This window comes from Marmota flaviventris, chromosome 6, assembly GCF_047511675.1.
Source record: "Marmota flaviventris isolate mMarFla1 chromosome 6, mMarFla1.hap1, whole genome shotgun sequence".
NCBI lineage: Eukaryota > Metazoa > Chordata > Mammalia > Rodentia > Sciuridae > Marmota > Marmota flaviventris.
In genome coordinates, this window is record NC_092503.1 from 147,447,486 (window position 1) to 147,461,520 (window position 14,035).

General features: G+C 45.2%; 1 protein-coding gene across 1 annotated transcript in view; it reads right to left on the minus strand.

The window, feature by feature from the left end:
* The window catches only part of Ranbp9 (RAN binding protein 9), a 91,122-nt gene extending 82,346 nt beyond the window's left edge, over nt 1–8,776 (minus strand). Inside the window, exon 1 of the mRNA XM_027948092.3 lies at nt 8,143–8,776. Coding sequence (XP_027803893.2) covers nt 8,143–8,692 — 550 coding nt within the window. The 5' untranslated portion in view covers nt 8,693–8,776. The remainder of the gene's footprint in view (nt 1–8,142) is intronic.
* Nucleotides 8,777–14,035: the final 5,259 nt, after the last annotated feature.

Below are 14,035 nucleotides of genomic sequence, written 5' to 3' on the forward strand. Positions count from 1 at the left end.
GGCATAAATGCCAGTGGAAATTTTAACTGGGCTTGTAGTTTATTAGGACTGTAATTTTTGTAGTGCTCTGGTTAACGGTCACAAAGTTCCATAGGCTTTAAGTGGCTGCCCAACCCCAATTTTCCCATAAGTCCTGTTATTTTTAGCACACAGTTGTGTGGAAAAATGTGCTTTGCCCAGCAATGCATTTATGGCATTAAAGTAGAAATGCCTCTATCTTCCTGTTCCCTACTCTTTTTGAAGACCCCACTCTATATACTTCCTCATCAAAATCACAGGCATTCGGGGCATGGTGGTGCACACTTGTAATCCCATAGGCTCCAGAGGCTGAGACAGGAAGATTATGAGTTCAAACCCAGGCTCAGCAAAAGCGAGGCGCTAAGCAACTCAGTGAGACTCTTTCTCCAAATAAAATACAAAACAGGGCTGGGGATGCGGTTCAGTGTTGGAGTGCCCCGAGTTCAATTTTTGTAACAAAAAAAAAAAAAAAAAAAAAAAAAAATCACATTAACTCCAATTCCCTGAATCTTTTTTTGTGTTTTTCCCTCCCTTTTTCCTCAGCCTGGAACAGGCTATCTGGGAATCACGTAAAAGCTCTCAAATACCTTGATTTCCCCCATATGCCTCTCTTTCCATCCCACTCAACCAGCAAAACTATAGTGTTTCATGAACATTATAAGCTACCTCCCCACTACTCCTGCACTAGACAGCTGACCTGCACTGAATAAAGTCCAACAATTTTGCAAACAACCATTATGATCAAATGATGTCACCCAGACTCTCCCAGGGATACCTACAGTATTTTCAGAAAATCTCAGTCAGCTTGTTCCCCATCTCTAGCAATGGCTAGTCTGCATTTTCACCGTTCACCTGAAGCTGTAAGTCCTCTACTCAAATTCAATGAGTCTGTTTTATCAAGAAAATGGTAGGGGGCGGGGGCTGGGGCTCAATGGTAGAAAGCTTGTCTAACATGCATGAGGCACTGGGTTTGATCCTCAGCACCATATAAAAATAAACAAAATAAAGGCATTCTTTCCACTACAACCATACAAAAAAAAAAAAATTTAAAAAGAAAGAAAACGATATGCCATTAGATAGGATGATATTCAACTCTCCACTATGCTACTACAAATGGTCTCTGTTCCCCCCGCCCCAAGTCTTCACCTCTTCCACTATTATCAGAGAAACAGAACATCCTCTCCTCTCCAAGACTAACTATCCTGTGCTCTGGAAACACTCATCTGTCTCCCAGCCCTCACTAGCTCAGCCCCCAAGCTTCATCCTCTTCAATTTCTTCCCCTTTCCCCTCAACCTGGAAGAGCTGCATGTCCCAAAAACGCATACACCTTTCACAAATTCACAAAGTCCTATCCCTCTGTGTTAAAAATCATTGCCAGTAATGTACCGGAGTTGGTGATAAATACAATGAATTCTTTTTTTTAACGTGAAGGTTGTAAAAACCAGGTACTGCTAATATCTACTTTTTTAATATTAAATTTTGTATACATTTACTGGAACATCACAACTTGGACTAATATGTTCTCATTTTAACATCAGTTTTACCCACACAGTCAAAAAAAAGAGTGACTGGGCTGGGGATGTGGCTCAAGCAGTAGGGCCGGCGCCTGGCATGCGTGCAGCCCGGGTTCGATCCTCAGCACCACATACAAAACAAAGATGTTGTGTCCGCCGATAACTAAAAAATATAAATATTAAAAAATTCTCCCTCTCTCTCTCAAAAAAAAAAAAAAGAGTGACTTAAGAATGATTGTGGGGGAGCATAGGAAAAATGGAGCAAAGGGGAGGGAGGGGAAGGGGGGCGCAGGAAAGATGGTGGAATGAGATAGCTATCATTACCCTAGGTACATGTATGACTGCACATATGGTCGACACTACAGCTACATCAGGTACAACCAGACAAATGAAAAGTTGTGCTGCAATTGTATACAATAATTCAAAATGCATTCTGCTGTCATATATTACCTAAGAAACAAACCAACCAACCAGGGGCTGGGATTGCAGCTCAGTGGTAGAGCACTTGCCTGGCGCAGGTGAGGAACTGGGTTCCATCCTCAGCTCCACATAAAAATAAATAAAATACAGTTATTAAAAAAATAAAAAAGAATGGTATGACTTTCTGACTGTACTTTCCAAAGAGACTTTAAGGATAACTGATTGTGTGGGATTTCCACCTTATATACTGACATCAGAAGCTAACTCTCAGCTAAAATGTAAATCCACTATCAGTTGTTAAAAATTGAAGGGGGGAAAAAACTTGTCTCAACCTCGACCTCCTCTAGGTTCTGCCTAATCTCTTCTTCTATCTGTATTTCTCAAGAGTAATCTATGGTGACATCCTATTTAGTCCTTCTGTTTTGTTTCAGTCCACTAAAAGCTGGTTTTGTCCCCATCAAATCAGTTCAAACTGCCCTCCCTAAGTCACAAAGATCTGATTTCCAATTCCAGAATAAAGCTGTGCGCACACCACTATACCTATCGCTGCACTGGACACTACAGGCCACCTCCCTTGCTGAGCTTCTGGGACACTACTCTCCTTGCCACTCAGGCACCTCTCTCATCTATTTCTTCTTGGGCTCCATCCAGTCTTCCAGTGGTGTAGCTGCTCAGGGCTCCACTTTCAGCTCACAGCTTTTCTCACTCAACACACTCCAGTGCATCTACCACCCAGAGGTGACCCCTGAATCAGTCATGACCTCGACCTCTCTACCAAGATTGGGGGGAATTCAAGCACCTGCCAACCCTCCCTAGTAGAAAATGTCTCACACACTGTCCCTACTGAAATAAACAGAGCCCAGTAATTCAAGTGCCAGGAGGATAATGTGCAGTTAACTACCCTCACACCCCAGATGACTCACACAGGTCAGCACCTGATCTGAAGGCCACCAATACACACCACAACATGTAATGAAAAGTTCTGCCCAACTGAGAATGATAATTGGCTAGGCCAATCTGATAAAACTCTCAGGAATGTAAAATGGGAAGGAAAAGATAAATCAGTAGAGAAAAGAGAAGAAAACCAGAAATTTGCAACTGTTGCTGAGTCACCTCAACTTAAAATAAAAAGTCATGAATTCCAGTTGCTGAGAGCACTTAAAAATCCCCTTAGTTCTAGAAGACCTGCTCACAAGGCTTGTTTTTGTAGCTTCTTCTAGTTCCCATGAAGACTGATCAAGAGTTAAGATTCCCATTTTTATTTATCTCCAAATTTAACTAACTTCTTCAAAGTAATTATTTGATTCATGGTTCACTGCCAGAACTAACAGAGCTACAAACCCAAACATCACTCTTGATTCCTCTCTCCATTATTCCTCATACCCTCTCACTTCTACCTTTATCTCACAAATACCTGCTCTTCTCTACCCTACCACAGACCAAGTAGAGGACCTTATTTCTAACATGGTCTAACACAAGTCTTTTAAGTGAGTTTGTTATTTCCTGTCTTGTACCCCTTGAATCTATCTTCCAATCAGTTGTGCAATGTGACAAAAATGAAAATGTGAACCAGTCACTTCCTACTTAAAATTCTTTGATGATGGGCTGGGGATATAGCTCTGTTGGTAGAATGCTTGCCTTGCATGCACAAAGCCCTGGGTTCAATTCCCAGAACCACGGGTGTGTGTGTGTTTGTGTGTGTGTGTGTATAATGACTTCCCCATCTCCTACAGAATTCCATCTAAGCTCAATAAAATACTCAATCTTTTCTCAGACCTTGTTACACACTAAATTCCAACAACTCAAAATTGCCTGTAAAGCAAACAAAACATAACCCTCTCCGCTGTGCTTTTGTTTTCCCTTCACCGGGCCCCCCTTCTTCCCTACACCTACTGAACCTCCAAGAAGCTGTCCCTAACTATCTTCATCCCACTCTGGGTTTGATGCTCCTCCTATCTTCCATAGGGCTCTTTTAACACTTCCCTCCTGCTACATTTTATGCCCTTTGAGTCAGTGAATTCAAAGGCACTATCTCTTATCTGAGTGCCCAGAACCTGGCACTATGTGAACAGTCACTAAAAGTTTATTAGATAAATGAGAGAAAGAATAAGCAGTGAGCAAGACTGCTTATACAAGATGTCCAGAACTCTTTGCCTTACAGCAATTGCTCAATCAGTTATCATTATTACAGTCACTTGCTTCAGCTGTAGTTACCAAGTGGCATTTTTAAAGCTAATTTCCTAAAATTTTGGCAAAGGATTCCCTGGGAAGAGCATGGTTTGATATTTAAATTCCTTTATTTTAAGAAACATTTCTGCATCACCACTGTAAGTTCATAACAGACATTTGTACTTGTAGACAAGCAAGCATTTGTTGAAATATTTGTTCAACCTTAAGGTAAAAAATTACGCAATTATAGTTAGGAAGTGTTAAAAACTAATGACTAGAGATGTGGTAGGAGGAGTTGGGCACATTAAAATTCAACGTTTTTTGCTAGATACAGTTAATAATGCTTCAATTAAAAAATGTAATTCACTGTTTCATTGCTTCCCTACCAAATTTCAGTTCTCTGGCATTTCTCCTAAGCTATCCTAACTCAGTAAAATTAAGGTGTCTGAACCTTTGTGAGGCATCATTCTCCCAGTTTTTTTTTTTTCATGTATTTATGTATTTATTTATTACCAGGGATTGAACCCAGATGCACTTAACCAATGGGTCACATTCCTGACACCCCCGCCCCTCTTTTTTTTTTTTTTTTTTGAGACAGGGTCTCCCCCTAAGTTGCTCAAGGCCTTGCTAAATTGCTGAGGCTCGCTTTGAACTTGCAATCCTCCTGAGCAAAGTGGCAAGAGCCACCACTCCGGGGTACTCCATTATCTTTTCTGCCCTAGAGAACTTTTAATCTCAATTATTTTTCTCAAAGGTCTCTATGTGATCACCTATTTGATTAATTAGGTCCCCCACAAACTGAAAAAGGCAACAATATGGTATAGAAGAAAGTACTGAATTTATAATCAGTAAAATTAGTTTCAATCCTGGCTATGGCTGGGGAAAAAAAAATCTAACCTACAGGTGCTCCCACTTTGACAAATTTAAAATTACAATTCCATAATCTTGCCCAGTATGTATCAAAATTCTCTGTAAAGTATCTGAATAATTTGAAAACTATAAAAATGTAATCTAGCTGGGCATGGTGGTATGCACCTATAATCCCAGTGGCTCAAGAGGCTGAGGCAGGAGGAACACAAGTACAAAGCCTGCCTCAGCAACTTAGCAGGTCCTTGTCTCAAAAAAATAAAAAGGATTGGGGATGTGGCTCAGTGAATCAGCCTCCCACTTCCAACCCCAGTTACGGGGGGGGGGGGGGGGGGGGGGGGGGGGGATCAATCTGTAATTAAAACATTTAGGCTAATTGAATCCATTGTCATATTCATGCTTGCCTAGCATGTGCAAGGCCCTGGGTTCAATCCTCACACACACACTACACACAGAGACAAGAAAACCCTAAGTCTAAAAAAACCTGTCACTTGGGTATTCAACACTGACAAGAATTTTTAAAATAAGAGGGGCTATTCCTGGGCATTTCCATAGTCAGCGTGTGCTAAGCAAAAGGTCTTTTACAAAACTCTTACCATGCACCCCTCTATACACACCCTGCTACTCTTCTGCAATCCAACCATGCATGTGGCATTGTTTTGCATTAATCCCTTCAAATCATTTATGGAACAATACTGCTTTCAAAAGCAGCAATTCCAATTTAAAAGAAAAAAATCTTAAACACAGAACACGTTCAGAGCAAAAGAAACCAAGATACTTCAATTTCAAAGGTAGTAAGGGAAATCTATAATTCTGGAAAATAATTATGATTTTTTTCAAATTCTGGAATATGCAAAAATATCCAATGTAATTTTTTTAAAAAGTTTTGTAATGCTTAGATAAAAATCAATGAGTACAATGATAAAATTAAATAAAAATCCACTCTTATTTTGTGATTTCAAAGTTTTACCATCCACTACCTATGATACTTTCCCTTTGCTACTTGCCCACTATATTTGGTGAAGTGCTCTCAGAAGACATAGAAAAATAACAGTAACAACAGAAAGCACACAGCAAGAGACTCTAAAATACCAACAAGAGGAAAGGGGGGAAAAGAAAGACTGTCTGTGACAAGGGAGAGACAAAGAGAAACCAGAAGAGGAGAAAAAACAAGGATGACAAACAACAAAATCTGTTTCCAGAAGTAATGGTTTATGTTTATAAGTGAGTGATGCTTCCAGAAAGTGAATCTAGTATTACACAACAGAAAGCAATAAAAAAGGTCAACGGGAAAAATAATTGAGACAGCAGTGTTATAAATATTCCAAACTCCAACCAATTTCACATAAACATGTACTTTCCTCTGACCCAAATCATTAATTTTATGTGAAAGAAGTTCATACAACTAATCAAAGCCTGTTACAGAGATAAATAAACTGTAATCACGAATCTCAGCACAGAAATTCAGAACTGGAAATTTCCTTACCAACCATCCAGTTCAACTCCCACATTACTCAAGAGATACTGTCTTGAAACAAACCTACAATCACAAATACTGCAAGACCCTGGAAAGCTAAAATTCTTTCTTCAGTAATCTTTCGTATATACTGCCTCTGGTTTTAAAGGCTTATTTTGCACCATCAATTATTAATTTAAAATGACAAAGTTTTGTCAAGTCTAACAAAAGCAAGTTGATGAGCCAGGTTAGAAGTAAACACTTCATAACACAACACTGTCCAAATTTAAAAACAAATTTAAGTAATGCTTCATAAGGAAATTAACAAAATCTTCTAACATGAGAGAAAACAAAGATCAACTGTTTTGAAATTCGTAGTTGTTTAAATGAAGCAATATAACATTCAATTATGAACACTTTCAAAATTGAAAGCGCTTCTTTGGATCTATGGCAAGGATTAAAAGGAAGACTGTTCAGCAAGGCCCATTTTTGTGAGCGATTCTTTCCAGCCAAATAATTGAGTACACATCTGTTGCCATTCTCCTTTCCGATTAAATAGTAACTTATCAAGGTTCTTCTCAAATTTCAGTCCTGTATACTTTTATACAAGGTTGTTTATACCCTCTACATGCATGCCACTAGGATCAGAGGAAGAAGCTGCTTTGTAGCCAATCAAAACGAGGCTGCTTAGAATGTAAACGCTCCTGGCTCCTGCTTCACGTTTGGGGCCTGAAACACTGGATTTGTTTCCAGACAAACTGATACACTGAATTTTTTTTTCTCCTCCTTTTCTCTTTTTCCACAAGTAAACTTGACGCATACCACTAATCTGCAATACATTTCAAAAATCCCCATTGCAATGTATTCTCTTATAAAGCTTTGTTTTAACCTAGGAGAGGCTGGGGGGGGGGGGGTGCCCACAAGTCGAAGGTGGTTGGTTTGCTTTTTTTTTTTTAATGGCAAATGTAAAACACAAGCCAATTTTCTCTAAAATACTAAACCGCACATTAAAAAAAAAAATCCTATTTTCAACAAGACTTCACCTAATACCAACCCGGAAATATTGGTAATTTCCAGTCTGGAGAGAGGTTTCTGCTCCCCTAAGAAAATGCTGCCACTGAGATTTGTCTCTTAGCCTTCCAGTTGCTTTTAGCAGGACAGATTGTGGCAAACTTGTGCCCCTTGTCCTTTTGTCCCCCTAGACAATCTCTGGCCTAATTTTGGACAAAATCCTCCACTGATTACTCCTCCCCCCATACATCCCTGCTCTCCCTTAATTAGAAAACGTACCTCGGAATCGTGCCTCGCGTCCCCCTACGTAGGGGAGAGCGCCTGACCCACCACCTGGAGAACAATGTAACCCAACTCCAGTCCCTAGCTTCTCCCTGCAAGCCCCAAGACGTATCTCACCGAGGATCGGAAAGCCAGGTGCGTCCCGACCAGCCGAGCTCCCCAAGGCGTCCTGCTGGGGCCTAGGCCCTCGGCTCCTCCCCACCCGGGGCACTCTGGTCCCCGCCCCGTACCCTGGGACCTTCCGCGGGACCCGGCGCCCACCCGCGAGGCGGCAGGTCGGGCGGCCAGTCCGCTCCCAGGGCGCCCGCGCGCGGGCGGGGGTCGGGGGCGGGCCGAGCGCGGCGCAGGCGGCGGCCGGACACGTCGGGTCCGCGCCCGGCTCCCACCGCGGCCGCACGCCGTACCTTTGTAGTGCACCCGCAGGTTGTTCTGAGACAGGCCGATGTAGCTGAACTTGTCCTTCGGGCTCCAGGACCGCGGCAGCGGCGTCTCCTGCTCGTCCACGGCCGGGTAGAGGCGCTTCAGCCGGCGCTGCAGCTCCTTCTCCTGCTCGTTGAGGGCAGAGTCGCCGTGCGGGAAGGGGGCCGCGGCGCTGCTGCCCGCCGCCAGGGCTGGAGCCGGGGCGCCCGCGGCGGGGCTGGGGCCGGCGGCCAGGCCCGGGGGCGCAGGGGGCGCGCTGGCGGGGGCGGCCGCCGCGGCAGGCGGGGGCGGCGGGGCCGCGGTGGCCGGGGGCGGCGGCGGCGGCGGCGGGTGGAGGAGCAGGGCGGCCGCCGCGGCCCCCAAGCCACCGCCGCCACCGGGCGACCCGGCCGGAGAGGAGCCGGCGCTGACGGCCGGGGGCGCGGGTAGGACGACTCCGGAGACCGGGGCCACGGCCGGCGGCGGCGGCGGCGGCAGCTGCTGCTGCTGTTGTTGTTGCTGCTGCTGCGGCGGCGGCGGCGGCTGCCCGGACATCCCGGCCGCGACTCAGCCTGCGGCCACCTCCACCTCTTCTCTCCTTCCTCCTCTGCTTCCCGGGGGCGCTGTCGCTGCGGCCGCCGGCACCAGGCGCCCAGTCCGCCCGCCCCGGAAGCAGGCGGCGGGCCGCGCGCCCGGGAGAGCGCGGCGGTTGGGGGCACAGAGGCGCGGGAGCGGGCGGCGGGCCGGGCGGCCCCGAGAGAACGTTGGCCGGAGCGCGGGCGCGCGGCCCGGGGACGAGGCGGCGGGGGCGGAGGCGGCGCGGGGACGCGGGCGGGAAGGCGCGCTGGCGGCCGCTGCTCTCGCGGCGGCTTCCCGGCGGGCTGGCGGCCGGCGCGAGACGCTGCGCGCGGGCGGCGCTGGGCGAGGGGGCGGGACGGAGGCGCGAGGGGCGGGCGAGCGCGCGGGCGGCGGGGGCGGGTCCGGGTCCCGGCTGCGTGCGGCGAGGCTCCTCTCCCCGGCCCGCCGCCGCTCGCCGGCAGGGGCGCGGGGCTGCGGGCGCCGCGGGTCCGTCCCGAGGCGCCCGCCTCTTCCCGCGAGCCGGCCGCGCCGCCCCCGTCGCCGGCGAGTCTCCGCCCACTGACTTCTTTTTGTTGTCGTCGCCCCACCTCCCTACCGCGGGGCGCCGCGGAGCCGCTGCTCGCCCAGGCGAGAGCAATCGAGCCCCGCTGGGGCCGCCGCGAGCCCGCCCGGCGGAGCGCCCCGGGGCCGGCCGTGGAGAGCCCCGGGGCTGGGGCCGCGCCGCCGGCTGCTGGCCTGCGAGCCGCCTCTGTGCTCGGCCACGACCCAGCTCGTTACGCTCGGGCGTTTCTACCGCACGGTTGACCGTACGGGCAGTGGAAGTCGTTCCCGAAAGCAAAGTCCGCACATAATTTTATGAGGACTTTACGGTGAACTTAGGGTGGTAGAGCGAGTGACCCTAGGAATGCCAACGTAGACTGGCACGTCTTCAAAGGACAGCGGCACCCACTGTAGGAATGCACGGTTCTAGTATGTAGGAAGGGAACACTTTATGGGCTCATTAATCCTCATAACAGGCCTCTTTGTTAGGCAGCAGAGAATTATGCCCATTTTTTTAAACAAGGAGATATGTTTACCGAGGTCAGCAGAGTCAAAAATAGTACTTCCTACTTTGCAGTTCCCAGTAGTGCGCTTGGTCAACTCGTTTGGCACAACTTGCCAAGTGTTGCTCTCTGACCTGTCACAGCACTGCTGTTTGTTGTCTCCACTTCCCTTTGTGTAGCTTATCCTTTCACTCGCTGGCAAGATCAGGCTTCACACGTGTCATCTACACCATATAGACTTGATATTTTGTTTCAAACGATACTATGATAGCAATTTGTCAAAAAAGCAAGGAATGCATTGAATAGCGAATTATTTATGTTTTGAAGAATGCAGGTGAAAGGTGATTTAATTGAAGGTCCTCAGTGTCAGGCCAGAACTGAGTCATTCTGCCTAATTTCTCTCTCAGTTACCCACACAAGTAGATGCCCAATTGTTCTTTAATAAAAATATCTGATAATTCTAACCTATTATTTGATGACTTTTTTTCAAGGCACTGCACTTTAAATCACATGATGTCATTGAGTTAAGTTACTTAAGACCTCCCTAAATTGCTGAGCCTGGCCTTGGTGCCTCAGCATCCAGAGCCACTGGGATTACAGGCCTCTGCCACTGTGTCCAGCAACAGCAATGAGTTTAATATAAGCCAAGGTCCATTTAAATGTAAGACCGCCATGCTAGAAAAAAATGGGCTCCAGGCCTTCTCAGACTTTCTTGAAATAATCATGAAGGTCTTTTAGCTTGAGGTAGGGTCACATGCCTGTAATCCCAGCAACTCTGGAATCTGAGGCAGTAGGAAGATCATGAGTTCAAAGCCAGCCTCAGAAACTTAACTAGGCCCTCAGCAATTTAGTGGGGCCTATAAACAACTCCATGCTTCTAAATATAAAGAGAGGGGGTTGTGGCTCAGTGGTTAAGACCCTCAGGATTCAATCCTCAGTATCTACCCCTTGCCCCAACCAAAAAAGATTTAGTTTATGAAAGTGTACTCTTTTTTGGTCAGCACACTTCGAAAACACCTAGAACTTGATCATGTGGATAGTGGAATCCATTTCTGTTAAGGAAATCAAACTGTTAAGGGAACAGAGTTATCTGACATCTTATTGGAGCATGGAGTATTCATAAGAATTTTTTGTAAAGACATCCCTTCAGAGCAATGGAATTACAGAAGAAAGCCAACCAATTAGAAAAAAATCACCCCCTCCTCTTGACTTAGTGGATCTCAGGCCCAAGTTCAGACCCACTCCTTCCAGGCTTCTTGCATAGGAGTAGGTTGAGACGAATATTTTTGGCCTCATAAAAATATTGTTTTGAAGACAGAAAAATTACTAAATAAGAAAGACTGTGATAATTATAGCACTGCCCAAATCATTGCCAAAAAGACATGATGTAAAATCATAAAAATGTTTCTATAATAGACAATTATAGAGCATAATTAAAAATAAATTTTCATTACAAAATATTATAATCATACATAGAGATATAAATGATGAAAATCCATTAGCCATGAATTTATCCACATTCTCCCTGCATCTTTATCTTTAGTCTAACGTGTATTGCTGTAACATTGCTACTTATTTGTTATCTGTTTCTCAGGAGCAAACAATAGGAACCAAATCTGACTTTCTTAAGCAGAGAAAGAACTTACTGAAAAGGTTGTGCATGGGCCTCAGAATTTACCAGAAGGCTGGACAGTGGATGTCTGAAAACAAAGGCCAAAGGAGAGCAGGTGGCATAAATAGACCAGCTCAGGCCTCACCATTAGCAACAGAAATCACCACCAAATAGCACCTTCACCACGTGGACTCACCCTTCTGACCCCTCATCTTCTTCACACTACTCAATTTTCAGAGTTGACCACACCTCATTGTGTGTGCATGCCAGGAACTGCCAAAAAGCAGAGATTCCCAGTTTATCCAACAGTAGGGCTATAGAGATATAAGTTACTGAAACCAGCTCAGGGTGGCCTGAGAGTCCCCAGAGCTGATCCCAGTGAGCAATCTCATAAATTCACAGAGTACCTTACACATCTTATTTTCTGTGCAAGGCCCAGCATGAAAAAAGTTTAGAACTTACTGTCCTAGTGGGGAAAGGGACACTGATGCCCAGAGTAGAGCATCTTCTGTACCAGGAAAGAAGTTCAGATGGTGGACAGCCTGTTTTAGTCAATGTCCATGATAATATCCTTCTAGATACTGAAAAGTGTCATGGCAATGTGAGTCAAGATCTGTAGTATGGATTTAGGGCCTGTATTAGCCATCTACTGCTGCAGAACAATCACCCCCAAACTCAGTGACTTAAAATAACATTTATCATCACACAGGTTCTGTGCAGCAGGAATCTGTCACAACTGCACCAAAGGTGGCAGCTGGAGCTGCTGGCATCCCAAGACTTGACTGAGCTCCCAAGCTCACTGCTGTAATATTAACCACATTCAGTTCCTTCCGAGCCATTGGACTAGGGGCCTCAGCTCCTTGCTAACTGTTGGTCAGCACTGATCCTCAATACTTTGTCACATGGGCTCTTCGATATGGCAGCTGTCTTCATCAAAGTAAGTAAAGCAAGAAGGCAATACTAGTGGGACAAAACTCATGGCTAGGTTGGTAATGTGACTAAAGAAGTGACATCCCCTCATTTTTGCAGTGATCTGTTACAGGAAAGTCATTAGGTTCAGCTACATGTAAGGGAGTAAATGACATAATCCTTTTTTTTTTTTTTTTTTAATTGCAGTGCTGGGGATTGAACGCAGGGCCTTGTGCATTGTGCATGTAAGCAAGCACTCTTCCAACTGAGCTGTACCCCCAGCCCATACAAGCCATTTTATTCAGATGTGAGTATTTGTGTCATCCCATATGACTGCAGAAGGAGGCTCTGCATCTGAATTTGCATGCTGCATTGGGCAGGACACAAAGTCAGTGCTGGCTGTTGCCACAAACCAGGAGACAGTATTGCTGAGGTCCAGGAATCAGGGTAAAAATGGACTGCAGAATCTCATGGGATAACACAGATGCACTATTTCATGCTCGTGTCTGAATAAAAATGGTGACAATTCAGTGCTCATGGAATAAAATCCGTGTGGAAAAAAAACAAAAATTAAATTTAGAGGGACCTGTTTTATTCATCTGTTCCAGAAGAATTTGGACAAAAACTTACAGTTTAGGTTGAAATAACCTACACTAATGACAATTTGACAAGTAGATACATTCTTAATCTCCTTCTGACTTCCCTTTCTAATTTTCCTTTTTCTAGTTCTCCATAGGCTTTCTTTCATTTGCCAAAACACACATCCTTCCTTCCACATGGATCTCCATGTCCCCTCTTTCTTGTTTCCTGCTGGCTGGCATAGGAAGGACATTCAAAATGAAATAACACAGGAGCGGACAGCAGGCGCTCACTTCCTCCCTTGGTGCAATGGGGTCAATGATCAAGTTTTTGCGGAATCATAGAAGGCTGACCCAGAAATTCTCTGAGCCCCAGGAGATGCCACCCACAGGCCTAGGAAATGCCGTGGGTTCAGGGGATACCATATTGTACAGACGCCAAAGGCAGAGTTAGGAGTGAAGAGACAGGAAAGGGAAAGATAAGAGACAAAAATAAAAGAGCACAGAAAAAAAACAAAGAGGAGAAAAGATTGTCCTTTAGGCCAATGATAAATAGCCCCACAGAATATCCGATAATATGGGGCTGTAAACTGCCTGCCCACTATGTGTTAGCCCAAAAAAGTGGCCTTGATTCCATCATTCATCATCAATCAAGTGCGTATTAGACGCAATACACAGCACTGGTAGCATATAGATATTTTCTTTCTTTCTTTCATTTTCTTTTTTGGCTGGCTGTTAAACCCAGGGCCTAATGCATGCTAAACACATGCCCTACCACTCAGCTATGAGCATGGCCTCAGCCTCTAGAAAGTGTGATTTTTTTTTTTTTTTTAAGGAATGTAACATCCTTGCCCTCAAGAAGTCTGTAGTTTTGTAGGAAAGAAAATCCTTTACACAACCAGTGTTTCAGGATAGAATATGAAAATTACTTTAATAGGGACAAAAAGGGCCATGAGAATCTTTTCTAATATCCCAGGAAAAGAAATTCTCCTACGTAACCCATTGTCATGTGAAACAAATTAATTCTCAGTTCAAGTTTCTTTGAACCTAGATTACAGCATGGAGATAATTGATACAAAATTCTCCTTATTGTAATGGTCCCCAATGAAGGGACAAGGCCAAATTTGTGATCTCAGGATGTAAATTTAAAGTAATTTAGTGGAGCAATTTTATTTCA